We start from the raw sequence: 23234 nt of genomic DNA, 5'->3' as shown, positions 1-23234 counted from the left end.
TAGTTTTTCGACATGAATCGCGCACGTAGAATTTATTACTAGTCAAGATAAAAAAAATTCTGCACAAAGATCGTAGTTGGAGCGGGAAATCCGGTGGATTGGAAGCTTCCCAACGTTCGCCGATGTCGTCGAGGCTAATGTCCGACCGAGTATTCTAATCTGAGAACCGCCGGTCATCACTCGCGTTTGTTTTCAATGAATGGGCAACAATTTTTATCCTGACATACAGATATTTCGCTAGTTTCTCTCTTTCTGTATACACGTGCGCTCGAACTTTAATAAAATTTATCAACGAGAAGCAACTAATCGATATTTTCCTGATCCAAAATATTACTATACACAGACCATGACTTATCGGCACGTGATATACGCGTACCATGTTTGCAGAAGCTACGAAATAATTTGCAACTTCGAATTCCGTATCTCGCGAATAATCTCAACGGATTCTTGATTGAAATAGGTTCGTTTCTAATAAGACAACGTGACAGACGGGTAGATGAATCGAAATACTGTGGACTTACGATAGGTTGGTCTTGGTATCATACTCCAAACGGCCTTGAAGCCCTTGTCCTCGATGCTATCGTCACTGTGGAATCGCAGCCAGAGATATCTCGTCTTCGACGTGATCTCTGGGGGGAAATTCTTGCCACAGAAGTTACCGAGGAGATTGGAGTAGCCGTACTGGCCGTCACGTACCTCGAGAAAATCGTAACGACAGTCTGCACTCCCCTCGAGTTTGAATTCGTCTCGAAAGTCGAGCTTCAACAGCATGCCTTCCTTAGCTGAAACGAGAGAAGGGTAACGTTCTCGTTAGAAACTGTGAAAACAGCGAATATAGAGACGTTTCTCCGAATTGAGTGATTTTTGTAATCATGAAAAAACTGTTTATCGAATAATGCAAAAGTAAGCTATTTCATTTTCTTGTACGGATTTAACAGTATTTTTAATTAACGTTACAAAACGGGTAAAGAAAAGAAGAGAATTAATCCAACAAGATACAGATATAAAAGTACAGGCAGAAAAGTGAGTGCAGTGTATTCTGAGAGTAGTTTGATTTCATAGTCATTCGTCTGTATTTATCGATTGATCCAGAGAAGAAATCAATTAACAATAATATTCGCATAGCTGCATATTCTGATGATTTATTTATCCGGTATATTATTCTGATAAAATTAATAAATGTAAAATCGTTGTTAAATAATTCAACAGGGGAAGCAGGAGTGTTGTGTGAAGGACGTGTTCGTGTATTAAAATTAATTAATCGAAGGAGTGACAGACAGTATATTAACAATAAGTTATTTATAATTTTCGAAAGAAATAAAATGTCAATTAATCTTCTTTCTCACTCAAGTGTTGGAATGTTGAGTCTGTGGAGTACAGCGTCGTAGTTATGATCACAACTGTGAATGGGATAGTTTAGCGAACGCGATACAAAACCTACGAATTTATGTTGTGATCTTTCAATAAACCGAACGTATTTAGTGCGACGTGGCGACCGTATAACGCTTGCGTACTCAAGGTGGGATCTAACCAGAAAGTCGTAGAGTTTTCAATGTTAAAGGGTTTCTGAAGTGCTCGCAGTATCTGAAGAATTATGAATGATAACCGATTTTGTTAATAATATTTAGGGATAATATTTTTAATTTGCTATTTACGTAAAACCGTGACCTAAATACGAAGCGATGTCACACACGCATTGTTTGGATTGTTATGCATGAGTTTGGCCGATTGGTCGGCTTACACGACCAATGTTCTAACGTCGTTAACGTCGAAAGTCGTCCTGGCAACCGGCCAGGTTATTCTTCGTATTCGTCGCGCAACTTTTTTGACTCGTCTTATGCCGTAAAGTACCCGGTTTAACTTACAGCGCGGTACTTTCTACGTGCTTTTTATCTACTGGCAAAAAGCAACTCATTTATCGCGACATAAATTCTTGGAAAGAATTGATCGTTAAAAGAAGCGGCCCATAAGATTCCGCCGACGAAGCTTTTCGTTTTCAAGAAGAAGGTTTAGAACTTCTGCTTCGTCGGATATGTTCTTTAATACCTGACAAGTTATCTGGCGAGCGTTAGAGTCGCGAACCTATCGTTCTCACGTTTTCCACACAATAAATCGAAATCGATGTTCTTTTATGCGCGACAGAATCTCGGGCGTATGGTGACATCGTGAACGTGCGATTTGCAAAATCAGGCTGTCCGACCGCTTTCTTAGCATCGAGCTGTGCTATTCGTATATAAATCCCAGTCGATCGCTGATGCGATCTGTAATGAAGTCGTTGGCATGCAAACGCGACTTCACTTTCATCGCACGTACCAAGATTATCCAAGAATTATTTACCGCGAATCGATCGTTAGAATTCACTTGATCTTTCCGGTAAGGCAACGAGGGGAATTCCGCGGTATTTGGCTGTAGGTTGTGTGCGTATAGTTCTCACGTTTCGTTTCACTTGCTGAATCGCAGAGGGATTGCTGCCGCTCTGTCGAACAATTAACGCGTTTCCAACTCTCTGGTTGCTCTTAGGTATAATTATTTCAAGCTAGCAAAGATTCCTTCGCTAAAATGAGATACGCACGAACGCACGTGGATATATGAAATCGTCTCTAAATACCAAATGGTTCGACGAACGCTTTGTACCATATAACACAGCGGAGATCGGACAAGCGGTGAACCAAAAGTCCATCGTGTGTAGGGAAAGGATAGTACTTGCGCGTTGTTTACGCTTCGCTCATAAATACTTGGTATTTGCGAATAAAATATCTCATTCGTATCGCCATTTGTGTGCCGCGTAAAAATTTATACCCGACCGATCGCGATATGAAGGAAATTATTGACTGAAAATCATGGTATAAAAGCCGCGTATTTGTTTCTGAGCGTTCGCTAAACGCCACTCGAAGAAATAGATCGTCTATTTTCATGGCAATTAAAAGTACGCAAACGGTTTCCGTGAATAACGTACTCTGGGGATGTACGCGATAAATCGTATTGATGATCCGGATAAGGTACGATTTCGAAACGAGTATTATTAGTGGCTTTCTCACTATACAACCGCATAGGAATGTCATGCTCACGACGAAGCTGTTATTTTCATTCGTGTATTTATGTTACGCTGTGAATGAAATTCTGGCTATCATCTGCGGCCAGCCCACGCGAACAGCGAACTCGTTTTCGTCCGAAGGACGGACGAATATTTTCTATGTGAGACTTACCAACAGCAGGAAATTCATCGCGACATGACGCATCTACTGTAAAAATCGCAGTTGACGATTGATTCCGATCCTCCGACTGAATCGAGAACGGTATCGTACGTGACACTAAAATGTCGCGACTTCTCCATCGAACAACGACCGTTCTTGGCTCTTATTTGAATGGCGCTTCGAGCCTTCCATTGAGAGAACCGCGTTTCTTCGATGCGAAGAAAGAAGGAAACGATAAAAAGCGGGATAGAAAAGAAGGAAGGAATAAAGGTCTGCGTCGCGACTATTTTCTCGGAGGGGGAGGAAACTCTAAAGCGGTGGCAATCTCGCCTCCAACTACTGCCCGCTTTCGCACGGAAATACCAGTATTCCAGTCGCGGTGCGATCGATCGAGTTTTTCAACAGATTCAAAGAGTCTTCTTCTCCTATTTTCACGCTTCATTATCTTTTGATTGTGTCACCTTCCGCCTGCTGCTTGTAATCATTGTGGAAATTAAGGGCCATTCTCAAAGGGTTTCGCAATTCTCCGCTATTGTACGACATTCACGACTTATTTATCGATCCGCCTCTCGCGTTTCCTCTCCTCCAATTTCTTAGTCTTTTCAAAAGTAAGCGTCACGGCGTTATGTATATAGTTACACCTGTAACGGTGTCACTGCGCATCGTAGTTCTGGATGCCACGAATTTCTATCGACCCAGTCTACCTAATCGCTGAGCGGCAAACATACTGCGAAACCACGAATCTAGTAATTTCGAGCGAGAGGGTGCGATATCTATTCCAAGTTTAAGCTTTCGCCGTCGTCGATATCTAACACCAACTTTCACGACGTCTCAGCCACCGTGAACATCGTTTACGTATGGAGTAAATGGCTTCCGTCATCGCAGAACTTACCTGAGCCGTGAAATCCAAGGTACACGCAAATATTCGACCATTCGCGATATTAGTGTATATCACGGTTCTAGCCTGACATCCTACGAACTCGTCTGTCTTGGAATCCGCTGCCATTTTCCTCTGACTATCAGGTTCCATACCTCTCGTCTTCCGTAACTACTAGCGTTCCCCTCCCAATAAACCCGTCGAATTTTCACCGGCGTTTCGTATTTTTCGTAGCTCGCGTACGAAGGAACCCCGTGAGTCACGAAGTCTGTACAAATTTTCGCACATTTTCCAACAGTATTCCCGGCAACTTAGAACGAAAGCTCGAGGATGATTTCTCCGAGAACGTGATTAGAGTTTCATTCTGCGGCACGATCGTAGAAATATATCCGTAACTAATGGGCGTGGATTTTATCCATGATGTCAGATATCGAGAGGTATCGAGAAAGATAAGAAGAAAGCCTTTCTTAGGTGTCTACCGCGAAAAAATATTACAGTCGTACGTGCTTGGCTTTCGTATACCTGAAATTTATTATTGATCTTTCGAGTAATTTCAGACAAATTATTTTAAGAGATATTGTTGTATTTAATGCGAATTATAACGTAGAATATATTAAGAGTCGAAAACGTACAATTACCTCCATTTGGAAATGTAAAAGTTCTCACAGAAAAATTAAAAAATTACCCGTCAAACAGATTTTTCTAGGGTACAATATAAATTTTATTCTGGTAATTGTAGGGAAAATTGTTCAAAAATTTCTATTAAAAGAAGTGTGAAAATGGACTTTTGACAATACCCTGAATTCGTGGTCGCAATAATGATCAGCATCTCCGCGGGTAGTTCATCGAATTTTCCATAGAGATTCGCAAGATAAGGAAGAGCGTTTCATGGTTCCTGGGAGTTGAATGACCTAGCCGGTTTGTTCTCGAAGCCCCGGTAAAATGGTGTAGTTTCCCTCCATGTTCAAATCGGATATTTATTTCTTGCAACTGCACCGCCGATTAATATTTGCAAACTTTTCCCATGGTAAAACCGTAGACAGAAATATATCCTGGCGCGTGCAGGTATTTATGAAACGAAAGCAAACAAGACATTTTTAATTCGAAACATTGATATATTTTTTTTTCTTTTGCAAAAACGAAAGTAAAATGTCGAAATCTGATTTTATATACGCGATCGATTTTGAACATTACGTTTTCTGTTTCAGACTTCGTGATTTCGTGAAAATTTGTTGTTCAAATTTTCGACTTTATGCTAAATCGAATAAGTACAGTGCGTACTGTAGCATCGTTTCCAAAGTAAATAAATAAATATAAAAAATATACACACAATATACATATATATATAAATAAATATAAAAATAAAATAAATATAAAATGAATTTATATCTAAAAACAGAATTCTCTTTATGCTTGAAGCCGAGACGATGTAAAAGCTTCTCTATTCGAGAGAAATGATGAATTTATAACGCGAAAGTAACGTCAATTCAATTCTTTGCTGGATAATTTCTTTCCAATTTTCAACTTGATTATTTCTTTCACGACCTATCGCACCTATTCCAACGCGAATAGAAGTAGTTTGTGTTCTTGAAGCGATGGAATTATATCGCCGGCCGTGCAAACGACGTTTCACCGAATATTGAGCTAACAACCTAATGACAGATGTAAATAAATTTGCACTCGGTATTTCGCTTTCATTGCGCGGCAAACGAGCAAACTTTATTGCGATTTTATTTCACTTTTCCTTCGAGTGGAATGGAATAAGAAGGGGAGAACGAGGTCTCTATGGAATCCAGTCCCGAGTTTACTTTCTGTTACGTTTAAATCCCTCGAAAATGTTTCGCGACCTCTACGGAACTCATTTTTTCATGGTCGATGATTTATGATATCCTATTCAGATCCACCCACGTATTCGTGTAATATATCCATTTACTTTGAGGACGGCCATTACATCGGCAAAGGGTCGACGATAATAGATCGGTCTGCTACGAAGGATTATTTCTATGGTATAACGACGAATATCGATCGAAAAACAGTCGCGAAAAAGTGATCACCCGTCTTGTTTAACTGAGCGTAAAATGTCGACCGTTCGTTAAATTATATTTAGCTGAGAGTCGGTGGAAAGACATCGTAAAAATTGGATCGTGATCATCCGATGTAAAAAGAAGGAAACATTTTTATGGTTTTCATTAACGCAGGAGAAACCAATGAATTGGATTCCGCGAAAAACCGCCGTTAGAGGGAAATGTAAAGGGGAGAGACACGGTTATATTTTACACGGAGCCACGGGAAGGCTAGCTATATTTTACACGGTATTAGGCGGCTTAAGGACGCTACGAGTTTGGGAAATAGAGCGAGCCGATTCTTTTACATTCGCATCAAGTCGTATCCCGTTGAGTGAGAACATTTAACGAGCACTCCCGACAAGGATGACCGAGAAGGGGCATGATCCATCCTGAAATGCGAGTCATTTTCGGAGATACGTTGTTAAGAGCCGATGAAGGGGAGAGTTTGCCGAGACAGATCCTCAGGGATTTTATATACCAGCGCTCTTCTTTATCTACACTTTGGGACGCGTGTATTCCTCAACGTTCGATCGTGAATTAAACAGTTTCTTCGACGATATAATTTGATGAAATTTTCCAGGCGCTTTTCTTTGCATTTTGTCCAATGTCTCTCTAAAGATATTGTCACAATCGTTTGGAGAAAGGTTGATGCTGTAGCAAGGAATATCAGGAGAAAAATTAACGTATCGTAAAGCACAGATGAAACGACATTACGTTCGATTCGCTCGATGCGCGCAGGTTGAATTAAAACGATTTGTGTCGCGCTTCGAAGGCGATTTTCTTGCGCTTATTCAACGTTACGATTGAAACGAACCGAGAACACGTCGTTTTGTCACAGACTGATGTATAGACATCGGGATAGAATAGATGGGAATGCATCGATGCACTTCGTTGTACGCGCTTAAACGGTCGCTCGGCCGAGATTTCCGCTTTCGTAGTGATTCATTGCAGTTAGAGGTGCGTTCGACGATGCCACTCGTCATGGAACGCGGCTGTAGAGGACAATGGAGAACGAGCCAGCCGCAAGAAGGAATTAACCAGCACCAACTTTATCACAGCTAACTGCGCTGTCCTTGCTCCCCAATGAATTTACCGATTCGAACATGGACCGAAGTAATTTCAACGATCGAAATCGTTAAATCGCACGTAATCTCTGGCCGTTCCGTTGATTAAAAATGTCCGTGGAAAAATGTCTTGGTTCTTTATCATTTTATCGCCCATGGAAGTTGCGACTTCTTCGTTAGCGTGGAAACATATTTTGTGTTATCTCTTCTTTCCTTTTCCATTGATAAATCACCTAACTTTCCTACAATCTGGTTTACTCTCGATTGATCTTTCTTAACATAAGTTAGGCCGTTCCTTCGACGGTGCAATTGGGGTGTAATCGGTAGCAGTTTCTTCGGTAAAGTTGATCGATGGGAACGCACATTGTGGGTGGTCTTTAACGCCATTTTAGTTCAAGGACAAGCGCAGTGTCTTACCGCAATTAATGGCTTCCCTTGCACAGACTCTCGGCCTTAGAGTATTTCGATGTTCCACGAAACACGGAGACGGCAGAAGGGCGGTCGGCCTTGATTTACGTGGGGTCGCATTAAACGGTTCTTTGATGGCCCCTTACCTCCTGAGTGGTTGATAACTAGATTTGCTCGTCCACTTTGGAACTTAGCCACGACTTCCTCCTATCTCCGACGATTCTAGAAAGCCTTTTTCTCTGGGGCTCTAGGTTGCTACCTTTTTCCTTTCGTTTCTTTTTTTACCAGTTTCTACCCTTCGATGTCTCCCGCGGGTGATGTCCAAACATCGAAAGTATTAACCTTGCCGTCGAATAGCACGATCGCGTCTCTGACTCACACCATTTAGCACAATTCTGATCGCGTTCAACGTAAAAACTGGCAGTAATGGTGAGATATAAGTGGTAAAGGAGACAAACGAACGTGCCTCGATTGTTACACACGCGGTAGAGGGAAACTTTTTATCGCTAGCCTGTGTTCCGTAGCGTGAAACGCGAAACTTGGCAGAGGTAAGAAAGCCATGGTACGCTCGTCGACGCGCTTTAAATTGCACTTGCCTACACTGCTGGTAAATTGGTTGGTGGTTACAGGTAACGAGACAGGGAGAACGAACTGGTAACGAAGTATCAAGTAGCGGTGATGTCTGCGAAAAATCGAGTACGATCGAGTCTCGTGTCGTGATCGTGGTCGCGTTCGTCCAAATGTCATTCGCAACTTTTCGCGTTTCGCCAGATTTCCGCTTTCTTTGGTTATCGTTCGCGAAACATGGTGTCCTCGTTATCTACTTTCGAAGGTCGATCTTCTTTACTCGACATTGGAAGTCGACCGACGCCCGTAAATGGGATCGATAAGCGGCGTCACATGTTCGTCGAGCTTAGAACCGATTGTCCTTCGCATGGATGACTATGTCACGGATTACGCTAATAATTTATAAGCTGTATTATCGGTGAATTCCACCGATTTGACGATCGCAAAGAGAGAGTTTGATTATTCGTTCGTAATTAGAAAAGAAGTTGTGTCGTTTGGTCAGGTTACCGCACGGTTCTTCAAGGGAGATCAAGCGTACCCGTTTAACGAACTGCTGTTCTTCGAGCCCCATTTCTTCGTTATGCCACAAAACGGAAGAGGTTCGATCGCGTTTCATCCGGCGAATGCTTATTCAGTCTCCAACCAACTGTGATCTCATTAACGTGCCTGAGTGGCTCCAACTGCTTAAAGGTGTCCCACATTTCATAATGATACCGATGTAACCGCGTTATCGTGTTCACGAGCGAGCAATTAAAAAGGTTTCATCCGTGCAATTAGGACCTTCTCCCGATGCCGGTTTCTCCGGAACGGTTACTTGGCCCGTTTGCGTGAGCTCTTCGATCAGGAGCGTCAGCCAGAATAGAAAGAATTAAAAAGGAAGGCGAACGAGAGCCGTGTCCGCGTTATATAGTGGCACCGATTCATTGACTCGATTATTGTTCTAATTTCCAGTGTTTCTTGGAACTTGCCGATGAACCAGCAAAATCCGTAGTTTACGACCGAGCGCTTTTCTAGAACGAGAAAATGTTATCGTGGCAAATGCAATATCGCACAAGCACAACATACGAGGGATGTTCCACCGCGAATGTTTCGTTCTCCATCAGTTATTTTATTCGGACGAGATTCTCCAGATGTATTTTTTCCCCTTCTTCTTTGAATTTTTTTGAAAAATTGCAGAAATCCATTAAACTTATCGATACAGCGTCGCGAAAAAGAAGCAAATGGGAACGGACTGATCACGTTGACGGATTTATCGTGCCCTTTTAGTGATCGCACCATACATTTAGGTTGCATTAGCCTCTGCGGCCCGTGTGTTTTTCCAACATAGGTTTCGTACGAATCAGAAGCTGCATCGCGAATGCATACAGAATACCAATTTCGATCTAAACTACCCGTTATCTGTGCTACATCGAGCACACAATCAAGTAGTCTTTGCGCCCGATCGTCCATCAATTCGCAATTGCAGTTAGACTCGAACGCGCGCGCACATAGATCTGCCCTCGCTTCGAGCGGTTCGTCTTTGAGCGTCGCGACAGAAGAGAGAAGTTCGAATTGTTCCAATTAAACTTTGATCGTGTCTGGCCTGTCGCTGGGACATACCGGCCGAAACGCGATTGAAACATTGACCTTTGTTTCGCTCGATGATCCTCCAAAAGTTTCGACGATTCGTCGTCGTGTGTCGAGAACTAGGCTTTCGTCGAGTTTAACGAGTTCACCTAGACACGTAAGAAATCATAGAAAGGAAAGGAAGGCGGCAAACTAAGAACAGCACTTGAAATAACAACGATTGCGCTGTTGAATTTTGAAACGATGGTAACTAAATGCGCCACGGTGCAACTTAATAGCACTGTTGTTGCACAATTTATACAATTTCAAACGATTTAACGGAGAGCGAATTGCGTCAATTTACCCCGAAACTTCCTTAATCCCTGCCAGTTCCGTATTGATGTTTAGGATAATTGGATGTCGTAATTTACATAGGGTGCTTAATATGTCGTAATCACTTCGATCAATGTAATAGCGGTTGCGATGCATCAACATATTGGTCCCTTTAATGATGCTAGTTATAGTATGTTGTTCGTCACTAATCGGTTCGCGAGTGTAAATAACCAGAAAAATTGAATTCTACGTTTACGAAAACGATCTTTGACGTTATTTTGGAAATAATTTCTTTCGCCAGTGTATACATATCTATTCAAAAATCTTTCGATTAAATGATTCCAATCGTAAATAGCTTCTAACCACAGCATAATCGGTGTTTCCAAATCATCTAATCACATCGTGCTGCAAGGATCGTTTAAGCTAACGTTCGTATTGATCCTCGTTTCCTTCCGACATCAACGATATAATTTCGTTCGTACGAAGCGTTAAACAGGCTATTTTAAACGAAGATTATACTTTCTTATCAGTCGACAAGCAATTGCAGCAGCTCTCTCTTATCAGCCGGTCAGGATAAACCGTGGAAAGAATATTATCAGAGAAAATACATTCTTAAACGTATTCAGCGCACGTTGTAACGGTTTAAACTCGCTACGTACCGCAGCTATTCGTAATCCATGACGATCCGCCCTCACATGTAAATCCGAGCCAATAGCGTAGCGCACGTTAGACGCCCAGAAAGGAAATAAGGCACATCGGTTCGTATCGACATCCGGTTGTGTGTGATTTACAAGCGGTTCAATCTGAATTTATTCACCGGTCTGCAAGCTACGCTCATAAATGATTTACAACGTTGCCTTCTGATATTTATTTTTATTTGGAAAACCGGTTTCCAACCGGGAATTTTACGGTTTTACATAAAAAAAACAGACGCGACTGCTGTCGAACCTATCGTTTCCAAAACTCGGCCGAGGACCAGCGATCGCGGTGGATACTATTTTGGTACGTCAGAAGAAGATTCGGCGCGTCCACAGTCTGAGGCTCGTCGACCCTGACTCAATTTCCAACACGACCCAGCTGCCCTCGTTTGCTCAATCCGACGCGTTTCGAGGCGTTTGGATCATCTAAAAGGAACGAGCGTTCCTCGAATGGCGCGTACCTTTTACTACCTCTTTCTCTTCGTTTACTCACCCTAACCCTGCAACGAAAGAACGAAAGAGTTACGGGTGTCTCGCGTCACGGTTCGTATATTTGACGTAAATGGAACCATAAATGCACGTAATTACGTTCGTTGCCCGCACAGTATTCTTCAGGGACTTCCAGAAACCGTGAAAAGAGATACCGATAAAAGGTAATGAATATCTTCATCATATTCATGGAATCAAGTTTTTACATGATTGTTCGGGAAATGTTTCTCGCGTTCCTCGCGAGAATGGATTTCCAGTCACCTCGCCCATGATTTATCGATTCGTTATCAAAACTTGGACCCAGGCATGATTTATTATTTCGACTCGCATTCGCCAGACCGTTTTACGCAATTACTCTTCCCGGGTCGGTTGATACGTCAAGGATGCAAGAAGGATGTAGTTTCGCGTTGAATCCACGGTGGTAAAAGTAGCGTGGAATCAGTTGTTTGCTCGTCGCGAATCGTAATGCGTTTCCTTTACGAGCGATCGGTCGCGACGAAACACCGCAGTTGCCGACGCTATTAATTCTCCGTGCTAGTTTTCCCCGTGGCCCGTTTATTATAAATTCGATGCTTGCCACTGTTTATTCGACATCCAAGCGGACAGCGGGAAGGGAAAAATTGATGCGCTTCTTTCGACTCGCCGACGTGCACGAATGCATTGTATCGACGAGCGGCAGAGAAATTTACTGTCGGCATCGGACAGTATCTCCTCGTCGGACCAACGAAACCACCAGAGTGTATCAATCACGGCGTCGCGCGTGTTAGTCGTTCGCCCCTTTTCGAAGTTTGGTCGGTGCCGTAGCCAGCAGGCTACGACCAACTTATACATATGAAACGAGTAGAATATCAAACTCGAACTCCGACGTGCACAGTTAGCGTCTAGTTAATTCCACGAGTTATCGAGATAAGTGGGAATTCGCTGCTATAATAAATTTACTCTGTTTGATGTAATATACCATGCTCGTGGCACTTCGTGTTTCGAATATGGAACAATATCAAAGCGCTTCTGCAAAGAGCAGACTTTTATCTTTCGAAACGACCTAAACGAGGAAGAGAAAAACGTTTACTCACCTTCCAGGACTTTCACGCACTCCGTGAGGTTTGGATAGTTTTCTGGATACCTCGGACTGTAAAATTCTTGTTTACTGTCGTCACCGATAGTGAATTTCTCGCATGCGTTCTTTTCTGTAACGTGCCTCATTCGACGACGTACAACGTCGTTTACAAGGAACGGAGTCGGCGTTGTGCTGACATTCCTCCGATTTTTCCAGGAGTCGAATAACTTGGCTTTCTGCGTCGCCACTATCTACACATATTTGAAAGTTACGTGATAGTTTACACGAGGTGTATAGGACTTTTTCTTAGGTATTACATCTGGTACGGTTCAATTTTAAAGCTAACGTTAGTTTAAGTCTGGCAGGATTGAAAATTTACACGATCGATAAGCAATAATCCTCTAATCCTCAGGTGTCAGGTCGTTAATTATATAACGGCGTAACGATGCTTTGGGTAACTGGTATCGTGATAACGTTAAATTATAGTTATCGACCTGCTGTAAAATCATTGGCCACGCGGAAAATATATATCTACAGTTATTACGTTAAAATAATGTATATCATTTCGCGTTTAATTCTTTTATCGCTCGAGATTTCATTAGTCCCTTCGTTTTCAATTGCCTTACAGCGGAAACGAAGAATGAAACCAGATCGTTTCGTTCTTCCCCTAGTCGTGCAAGTTACATAGCAGCGATAATCGAGGAGACGTAAGGTTAACAGGAGAAACATGATACGACTTACGTTGTCAAAACTTTCCGGGGAAATGATGTTCGCGTTAAAGCTCCATCGTTCTGGCGTTGATTGGATAAACGTCCGTGAAGTAGATAGATTTATTTTCTGCCTTGTGTCATCCATACTCCTCGAAAACACGGTCGCGTTTTCGTTCGAGATTTTCACTTTTCCCGTGTCATCCTTTCCCGTCCTATACGTCGCTTCGATATTCCTGTGCATTTCGACCTTCTCTTCCTCCTCTTCGTCCTCGTCCAGGCTCTCGCTGGTCGGTTTTAACAAGTCCAGCGTGACTCGTTCCCGGGAACTCGAGCTGTCCGCGTGCCAGGAAGTTGTCTGGTGAAACTTTCCGATAGATTTGGTTTCTCCGGTGGTACGTTCCGTACTGAAGGACGAGGCAAAGGTTCGGCCGCTCCTTCTCGCGTCGTACGTATTCCACAGTGACTCCTCCGTCTCGCGTGTGGCTTCCGCGGCCGTCCCAGTGACTGAAACATTAATGGTCAAGAGAAGCTTGTTAATAGTTGCCATTTTCTAATGATATTTTAGTTATTATAAGCCTTGTATAGTACTAGAATATTCTCTTGTCGGCGAAATGTTTCAGCCAACGGAAATCTCGAAATATACGTTTCGCTCGACGAACCGCTGCAGGAACTGAATATCGAGAAATTCAACGATCTTATAATCGAATAAGGATGTTTGACATTCGTTAAATGTACGTTCTCTTTCGTTACGTTAATAGGTTTTTCCGTAATACGTTGAAAATTGTATTCGCGAAATTTTATTCACCACGGGATTGCCATGTGGAATACGAAGGAACGTAGAGACGAAAAATGGAGGAACAAAACAAAATAATCGGCCAGAAACTAGTTTAGGCCGATCTAGTGAAGAGACTACGCTCTCGACAAAGACGAAACTTGTAAATTCGGTTCGCGGAAAAAAAACGCGGTCCAATCGATTTCGCTGTTTCGACTATGTTTATTTTTTTCCCTCGTTTTCCTAGTTGCTATCAACGCAGTGCGCGATCTGGGTTTGACATCGACGGACGCACAAGCGTAGCCGAATTCCGTTCGATACGTAACTGAATTTGTCACGGAGTTGCGCCGCTTTCTCGAAAGGCCACTATCGCAACGAACGCCGTAATTCTCGCCGTAATTCTCCACTGGCAAAATTGCGAAATCGTTGAATAACCTACGACCAAACGATTCGAGTCTGTCGCGCGAAAAGAGAACAAAATTAACGTAAACACGTTCTTTAGCCCCGATGATTTTATAGCGGGGTATGAAAGATTTTCATCAAAGTTTTTGAAATATCATTCCCTTTCCGGAAGCTATTGTGTAAACGTTCCAAGCATATGGATTTCAAATGGTACGAGTTTTCCCATTTTCTCGTTAAGCAGCGAGTGCATACGACAAGCACGACAATTCACAAAAGGATCCGTTTCAGAGGAATATTGTTTCGAGATTTATGACATTACAAGTTCTTAATTTAAGGAATTTCGTGCTGTAGATTTGTAATTTGTTTATCCTTAGTTTTAACGTATTTACTTTTCCATTGTCTACTCTCATAAACTCCGTATATTCTTTTATAAATAATTTTAATACGATAATGGAGTGTAAAATGATAAAAAAAGAATAAGAATTACTTTCCTACGTCCGTGTCTAGTACAATTTAATCAACCACACCTATGCCATTCTCTTTCGCGGACAGTCCGTTAATTTGCATCATTTATGGACGTACTCTTTTCACGCAAAATGTCGTAGAATTGTCGTCACGTCTGTTACGTAATCTTACTGCCTGTTCTATGGAACTCGCAAATTTTATTAGCAAATATTAGCGTACGAGATACTAGTGTCTCCAACCAGACGTTTCTTTGAGTATTTTTGTACTTCAAGGAAAAATGTATAGCTCGGACCCGTTGGAATTTGCTCAGTGTACGTTTGTCCATTATGGAACGTAACATTGGATCTACGTTGTTCTTTGAAAGCATCGATATGCAGAAATGTACAGACAGAACTTTCGTACGTCGCATCGCTCGAAAAGATCGCCGCTGTTTCAGAAGTCTTTGTCTCTGTCACTGTCACGGAATATTCAACGTTGAACATTCCATGCTCTTGGAAGATTCGTCTCTCTTGATTCGAAGTCCTGTAATATATATCAACAAAGAGTTCTCACAAAGATCTGGGACAATTTGGTAAATTAGATTTATAGGGGGTGTAACTTACAACTATTTTATATTGGACAGATTCGACGGATTTGCAGCTCTGATTAAAAGGTGTTTAATTTCTTCAAAGTATGTAGTTAGGAATTTTGGAGCGTGCTCGAGGCAAAGAGATCAAGGAAAATGTTAGAGTGTCTGCAGCGGTTTCAACAGTGAAGTAGCCCTCGACTGATTCACGTTTTCCTCTTTAACCGACGACGCCACTTATCAGCTTGCGCTTCGACCGGTTTATCTTGAAATTTGAAACGCGATATCGTCATAGGGCTTTCTGGAGAAGCTCGAGAAATTCTTCGGGCAAAGCGTTTCTGTGGCTTTCTTGCCGCAAAAGTCGCGCCAAAAGTGTATATCTTCTCCTGTTGGCCACGTAAATCTGATCTTTGCGCGTGTAGAACGTGTCCCGTTTTCCCTTTTCACACCCTTTTCGTACCGACGTTCCTTTTCTTTTTCTCCTGTTCAGTGCCTCAGTTTAAAAGCACGTTTCGTCTTCCATCGCTGTACCAGAAGAGAGAACGGCTGAGCACTATCCTCCTTCTTCCATGTACCGCAAGATTTTACCACGTTGTTTACGGTTTTATTCCTTTTTCCTTTAAGAATCTCATCTTTCTTTCGCCGAGATAGGATCCGCCTCGGTTTCGTACTCGTTCCTACATAGTCTACACCTTTTCCATAGCCAGCCAGTAATTGTTTTCCTCGCAGTACGTTCCGCTCCTCATTTCGCCAACGGCGTTTCCGCGTTTTAATAGTTGACCTCTCCTTATCGTAACACGGGATACCTAATAGTTGGAGAAGTCGTTGGTTTTCTATCGAACTTCATGTAACTTTCGAAATTTAGATATCGAGAGCCAGTTCGATAACGACAGACAATTACAGATACGATGTAGCGGTCCGTTAAAGCTACATGATAATTCAAATAAATTGGCCGGCTGGTTTAACTATTTGTATTAGGTACCGCAATGTCAGACTGCGCGCTGGTCTGAGTATTATACCTTCTATTTATAATTTCCCACGGGATACCGCTTTGCGTAACTGTCTAGCTCGCCTGTGTCTGCTTCTTTTCCCTTTTGTATCATTTAATTTGCCACCAATTCATTTTCTCGCAGCTGGGCATGCACGTGGTCCCGCTTCGTTTCATTCTATTAATTGACGACGCCCCGGGACGCAATTAACGGAACAAGCGGAGAACGTTTTAATGTAATGTCGAACGGACCGTGGTCCGAGGTCGAAGTTCAATTTCTACCGTTCGCTTCTGTACTCTCCGTGAAATAAATCCTGTTATCAAGAAGAAAGGAAAAGTTACCAGTTAATCAGCTAAACTCTACAACGTACGAATCCCTGCAGGATTAACACGAGTATGAATCTTTTTTATATGTAGCTGCCAAAGAGTGTTTGTTGGATAAAAACAGGAGAACGTCCCGTGAGCTGTTGAATAATTTTCAAGAGAAAGAGCGAATCCTTTGGAAGATGACTGAAAGCCATTTTTGTACATTAATGGGTTTGCTATGATTTGTTTTTTTTGCGTTTACATCCCCCTTGTTGTTTAATATTCAAAGTTTCGTGTCGAGTTTAAAGCGAGAATGCTTTAAAAGACAAAAAGATCGATAGGACTGTGTGACGAACAATAGAGTCTAGTTTAAATTATACCTGGTCGTAATTACATTGATAAATAGTATTTACTTGCGCGTAAATTAACCCAGTTATATAACTGAAGCTTTGTTCTTCGATAGTTGAAACGATTCATATAAAAAAAAACAACTTATAACACAATGGTATAAATTCGCCATTGAATGAATTACAAATAATTAAATGAATAGGTACCGGATATTGCGTTGCTTCATGTAACAATTGGGCCATTAATATTTCGAACCGTGTGGAGCTAATTAAAACAGTACGAAAACGCGAAATGTATCAGGCAAATATTTGCAAAATGGAAATTATTATAATACACGGATGCATAATTACCGATCCTCGTATATTTATGACAGATCTGATCAATGAACCAACGAAAAGGGCAGACTTTGAAACTCCGACCTAGGATTATATTTCGTTGCAACAGTTATGGCAAATTTTACCAACCTCTAAGGTCTAAGCGTTAGAAGATTTTGCATTCGCGAAGTGTTGACAAACTTTCTCTCGCGGAATTTGCGCCAACATCATCAGGTATTTTTCACTGCTAGAGAATTATTTGTCGAGCGCGTGTTCTTGGATATTTCGGTAAAAGCCTAAAAATCGTCATCGAACAGAAGGGCAACGTTATTCGTCGAACTTTTAATCCTGCCACGCTGAGGAATTTATTTGCTTGCCGAAGTTACCGTGTACCCGAGGCGTTTCCCTGGCAATACGAGCGGCACGGCAAGCACTCGATGATAAATCGAAAAAGTTTCTTGAATATAGAATCTCTCGTCTTGGCCCCCGACTGCGAAGAATCCTTCTACGTGATTCTCTAAAGGAATGGGATATATCACTTTCAGAAATTCATATCCAACTAGCCTTCGCCGAGGAGTGTTTCACGATTCTTCGCTTTCCGCGTTCTTCGTTTCGCGATCCACGTTCTTCGTTTCGCGATCCACGTCCGTGAAATTTCGATGTTAGGAAGCTCGCAGTTTGCGCGAGGACGTGTTAGATGGCGATTAAAACTTGTTGCTCCGCTACGCAGGAACGTTATACAATACAAATTGGAAACTTCGCTAACTTGCTCGGGAAACTAGCATAGATTTATGCCGCGTGGCAAGATAGAATTATCGACTAACTTCCGAGGAATTGTCTACACGCCGCATCATTCGCGAGCAGCGAAAATTGCCTTTCCGTTGAAAAATCAGCGCGCACGCTTTACATATAGTTTCCAACGTTCGTTATTTTCCTAATTTTTCACGTATCAATTTCTATATATGTTGAGAATTGTGGATCTTAATTGGCGAAATAAAAATAAAGGAACATTCCTTAGAATTCATATTAAAATAGTTTTAGATTTATTTAATAAACGATTTCCAGGATCTTCGTCGATATACATTTGCACGCGTTTGAACACATTCTTTGTCTCACCATCTTCCATACCAGACAGAACGGTTACATTCATTTGTTTTTCCAGATGCCGTGCACACACTTACTTCCACACACTAATATTTACATACGTGTGTCACTACTACGAGGCCAATCTAGTCTAGCACACAAAATTATACATATCTCAATAATATATTCTGTTTTTGTCGAAACATAGATTAATATACACATAATAAACACAAATGTACATAATAACATTCTTTTTACCCTATTTGTTGCTCTTCATACTGACTTACTTGACAGACCAAATCCAAGCATAGTAAACCATTAAGGAGTACCATTAAATATATTCGCTACAGCAGATCTTAAAAACAATTAGAATTTTTATTATTAAAGGTTTCTCATCCGATCGAAATTTTTCATGCATTCTGCATTCAGATACTATTGCGATCACATGTACATCTACTGCATACGTATATTCATAGATAACGTCGACGTGTAGAATGAGAAATTCCATTTTCTTCGCTCCCATGCAACGTGCACCCACGGAATTGTTCCTGTAAAAAGGGTGGGCGCTGCACGGAGCACTTGTCTCACTCGACCGAATCGCAGACACAAAATCGTGTTTGGTGCGCGATCAATGCAACTATTCGTATTTCTATAAAAATACAACTTTCTGTATGTAGAGTAATATTCATAGAAGGCGATAAAGCATCGTGGAAAATTTAGTGTACTCTGTAATATGAAATTATCCTAAATTAACCGTGAGATCCTGTAAAAAAATTACCAGACAGCTATTCTTTTCGTTATTTTCATGTAGATCATCGTTTTTATTTGGAAAATCATATTCTTTGTAAAGGGATTATATCGCCGTGAAATTTGCAGTATCGTATCAGTTTTTATCGATTGAATTTTACGTGGAAATTTATTTATTTATTTAGAGTCTGGCCGATTTGTTGTTAAACTGATCGGCTCGTCCCAGCAGGAAAGTTCCCGGGACGATAAATCGGAGTCGCACGAACAATATTCGCGATTCCGGACGTGTCAGCCGTAAAGTCGATCGTGCAGTAACCGTAAACAAAAACTTTCCTGTTTACCAATGAATTATAGAGTTTTATCTATGGTCAGTTGTAAAATACGAGAAACGATCGGGGCGCGAAGCCAACGGCGAAGACGAGAGAACGGGATCTACGGCTTGACCCTTCGTTAAACCCGGCCAACGCCGTCTGATTTATGTTTCTCGCTGTCTGAAATTTTATTCCACGGAAGCTACGCGGAAAAGGCAAAATTAATTTTCTTTCGGACAATCCCTTTCTTCGTGATTATTAATTATTCGTCTCGATTATCGCCCTCGGATATTTCACTGGATTTAAATTCCAGCTGGACATCTCGATCAGAATGAATACCCACGAACAGGAATTTTCAATTTTCAAACAGATCGTTCTGGTTGAAGAGACGATAAGGCCGTGTGAACCGAAGAAAAGAAATTGATTCATCGATAGGATCTGAAATCTGAGAAATGATGGATCTCGTTGTACGATACTCGTATGCGCCAATTCTATTCGATTCAATTTTTCTTCGAGCTTTCAGAGGCACATAGGTGCATCAAGCTCTACTTCCAAATTGTTTATCCTCTTAAAATGACGGTGAACAAGACACAATAGCTGGCGCATAACGATTGATTCTTCTCGTGGGATGTCGGAAAGTCGCGCGTAGAAAGTTTCGCGCTTCTGTTTCGAAGATTTCTTGCTTGTCTCTTTATGCTGACTCACTCGAAGAAACTTACAGTGAACCGAAGTTCCCGCAACTTTTGCATTACGAAGTAATAGCATGATGGAAATTAGTTCACGCGTCGATTCATGGAATTCTAGAACTTGCTGATACGATGTTTCGCTGTTTAAAGAAACGTTCGAAGACAACTAATGGCTTGGCGAAGAATGTCGATCAAAACTTAACGACGAAAATCCCACTAGCCACGAGTGACACTATGTGACTCGATCAAAAATTCCGATTCGCCTCGAAGCCAGCGTGTCGAGAACAACAAGCACATCCTTCGTACTAAAATAAACCACGACATTCCCTTCGAGGAATGCATGTTCACCAATCTACGACTAACTTCTGGCTTCTCAAAAGAGTACGAAAGAATTCGATATACGCATGACCGGACGCTCCTTCTTCCACTTTAACCGGCCGTCAAAAATTTGATGGTTAGCCTAACGAAGACCACGTACGGAGATCGCTTAATCGATTCGAATATTTAGACTTTTACCGTGGCACCGATATAGACAGGATGGTATAGGATTACCGGATTTCCAAATGGTTTTTCCTTGTCCCGAGTTTCCCAACCGTTACATCCAATCGAAGTTTTTTACGTCGATTTTTTTTATCATAAATGTGACAACTATCAGAGCGACTGATGGGTGGAATAAGTCTTGGAAATCCGGCATCTGTGGTCGAATCCCCGATACAAGGAAAACATACGAGAAACGGTAACCAGGCAGATTTATCGTCGACCCGCTCCCCTTCTGATATTCTAACTTTAAGTAAAGCGTTGGGCCTGACGCGTACGAAATGCTTCTCGCTCGAATACGCAAATTTTCCTTCGCAGCGATTCGGAGATATTTTGTACCTTTGCCGACGGATCCCAAGAGACTCTACGTCACAGGTAGCCGCGAGGAATTTCAAACAACCGGCTAATATAGCGGGTTTGTTCGATGTACACGGAAGTTGTAACGTAATATTACTTAAGAAGTAATCGAACGAATGTTTAACTAAGTTCTAACTCTCTGGACTTGAAAAGCACGGAGGCACAATACCGCGTGTCTAAAATTTCCCCTTGACGGCGAACGTATTCATTTCCATTCGGTTTAATAATTTAACGCTTTTCAGGAGATTGGCTTCTTTCCTGATCCTGCGAGGCACCGGCTTGCCCGGGAAATTTATGCTGCATTTACGGTCCCGATGTTTCCCGGCTGGTGCACTGCCACGAAAGGTGCGGCTTCTATTCTCGGAAATTTCCTAAAATTAAGATTCCTTTCTCTATTCTTCGATTAAAATTCAGCAGCCAGAAGCATATCGCGGTGCACCGTCGTTCACCGTCGACTACCAGCCTCCCGAATACTTCTTATTTTATTAGAAATTCTGAAATCCCTTTGGATATTGGCATATTAATATGTTGCCGTGGAAAGGCAGATTACGCGAGACGCATTATTATGCTCTTTATCGCCGGTTAACAGCGCCGTATTGTTTAATTCTGTAACTCGTAAGGAAACGGAAGCTCGTAACTGTTGATTTGAAAACGGTGTTGATCTCTAAAGATGAAAGAGGCTCCAAGCTGGGAGAACGTTCCCCGGAAGAAAAACTGGGCGCGAAGCCAGTAACCATCGAGCGTACGAGGATCGTAACATTAGATCTGTTCCGGTCGAATCTCGGTGGAAACTCCACCTACCATCTTTCGTGGCGCGCACCATCCATCTTTTTCGCTGACTTTGCCCGGCCCACGCCACCACAGCCGACGATTTATAATGGAAATTCTCCGGGATTTCGTGCAACCCAGTGAGTTCTCCACGTCCATAAAACCATTAGCGACGAGACATTAATTGTGTGGTCCACAAGTGCCAGCACTTCGGACAGTAGCTGTAATGAGCATTCTACGCTCTTGTTGCTCTCCAATTAGTCTAACGATTCATTGACTCTTGCGTGGCGAAAGAAGAATGCGTGTTTTTACGACAACGAGAATACGATTGTAAACGCTTCGTACTTCAAACTTTTTCTATCAGAGTCCAGAGCACCGTGAAGTTTCGTTCGTATTTCGTGGCATAAATTTCGATGAATTTTAAATGGAAGATCCCGAGCGTTTTAAAATAAAATTAAGCCCGCAAACAGAGTCCATTCTCGTCTCCATTCGTGTTTCGAAGAAACAGGAACAGCGCGTATTTATCTACGTAACTACGTAACGGCTGAGTGTCGTTCCGCCCAATCGGGTATGGTTCTGCTGTAATGAATTCGTCTTCCAGGAAGCGAAAGACGAAAAGGGTGGTAGATTGGAGGGTATGTTTGAAGAGATAAATGTATTCTGGAAAGGGGTAAGAAGGATGGTTGGGAGCGCTAAGGAAGCACAATACCTTCGAAGTAAATTTAATGGACTCTATAGTTGTTTGCGAGTACTTAGGCGATCGTGTTTACGTATTTAGCAGCCGTACCTCGAATCATCGGAGCTCTCGGAGAGATCACTTGGGTAACGTTAGCATCCTGCGAATTCTATGTTGCGCGCGATGTTATTTAATACGTAATCGGTTTTGTAACTGGCGCCGAGGCGACGATAAATTGCTCGAGCCACGATTTCGCCAGCGAAATTGACAGTCGCCCGCGAAATACCCAAAGCGCGAACAAACTTCCAAACGAAATTTCCGCGCGACAATGCGCCATGTCCTATCGAGGGCAGTGCATCGTCGTTAGCTTTCCGGGAAACAGCGGCGATTAAATTCGGTAATGTCGGTCAACATCGCGTCGTGCTGTTACGGGAATCGCGTTTACGCGCGCGGAACGCTCGCAAGCTCTTCTCGGACCACGACACGCTCGACTTCATGCCTGAAATCGTTGACAATGCCTGGTATGCGCGAGTTCTAAATATAGAGGGACCGTGCGTTCTATCCTTTTCTCGCGGTTGCACCGCTTTTCCTGTCCTCGACCATCTCTCTACCGTTTCCTCTTCCCATCGACCCGCGTTCACGTTAATTTTGGACTCTCCTTCGCGCGAGGCGCGCCGACTCTCCCAACTTATTACCAATCATCGGGTTTTTCTCTTTTCTCCTCGCTCTCTTTACGTAAGTTTGCGAACACGGTTTTGTCCCAGGCATCCGCGGAATTTGCCAGCGAAATTTCGAGCGACGAACTCGCTCGCTGGAGACGCGGTTGCCAGCCATCGAATGAGATGCGCTCGCTCGTCGATGGATCTCGTTTAATCAGTGGAATTGCTCGGTTCGTTAATCA

The 23234-nt window shown here is 42.3% G+C and overlaps 1 protein-coding gene across 1 annotated transcript in view; it reads right to left on the bottom strand.

Annotated features, from left to right (window-relative positions):
- The window catches only part of LOC126914006 (uncharacterized), a 77211-nt gene that overhangs the window by 15400 nt on the left and 38577 nt on the right, over positions 1-23234 (bottom strand). The window contains exons 3-5 of the mRNA XM_050717393.1: positions 13040-13512; positions 12315-12549; positions 522-782 (exon numbers count right to left, since the gene is read on the bottom strand). Of these exons, the coding sequence (XP_050573350.1) occupies positions 522-782; positions 12315-12549; positions 13040-13512 (969 nt within the window). The remainder of the gene's footprint in view (positions 1-521; positions 783-12314; positions 12550-13039; positions 13513-23234) is intronic.

Source organism: Bombus affinis, chromosome 3, assembly GCF_024516045.1.
Source record: "Bombus affinis isolate iyBomAffi1 chromosome 3, iyBomAffi1.2, whole genome shotgun sequence".
Lineage (NCBI taxonomy): Eukaryota > Metazoa > Arthropoda > Insecta > Hymenoptera > Apidae > Bombus > Bombus affinis.
This window is presented reverse-complemented; position numbering and strand designations above follow the sequence as displayed.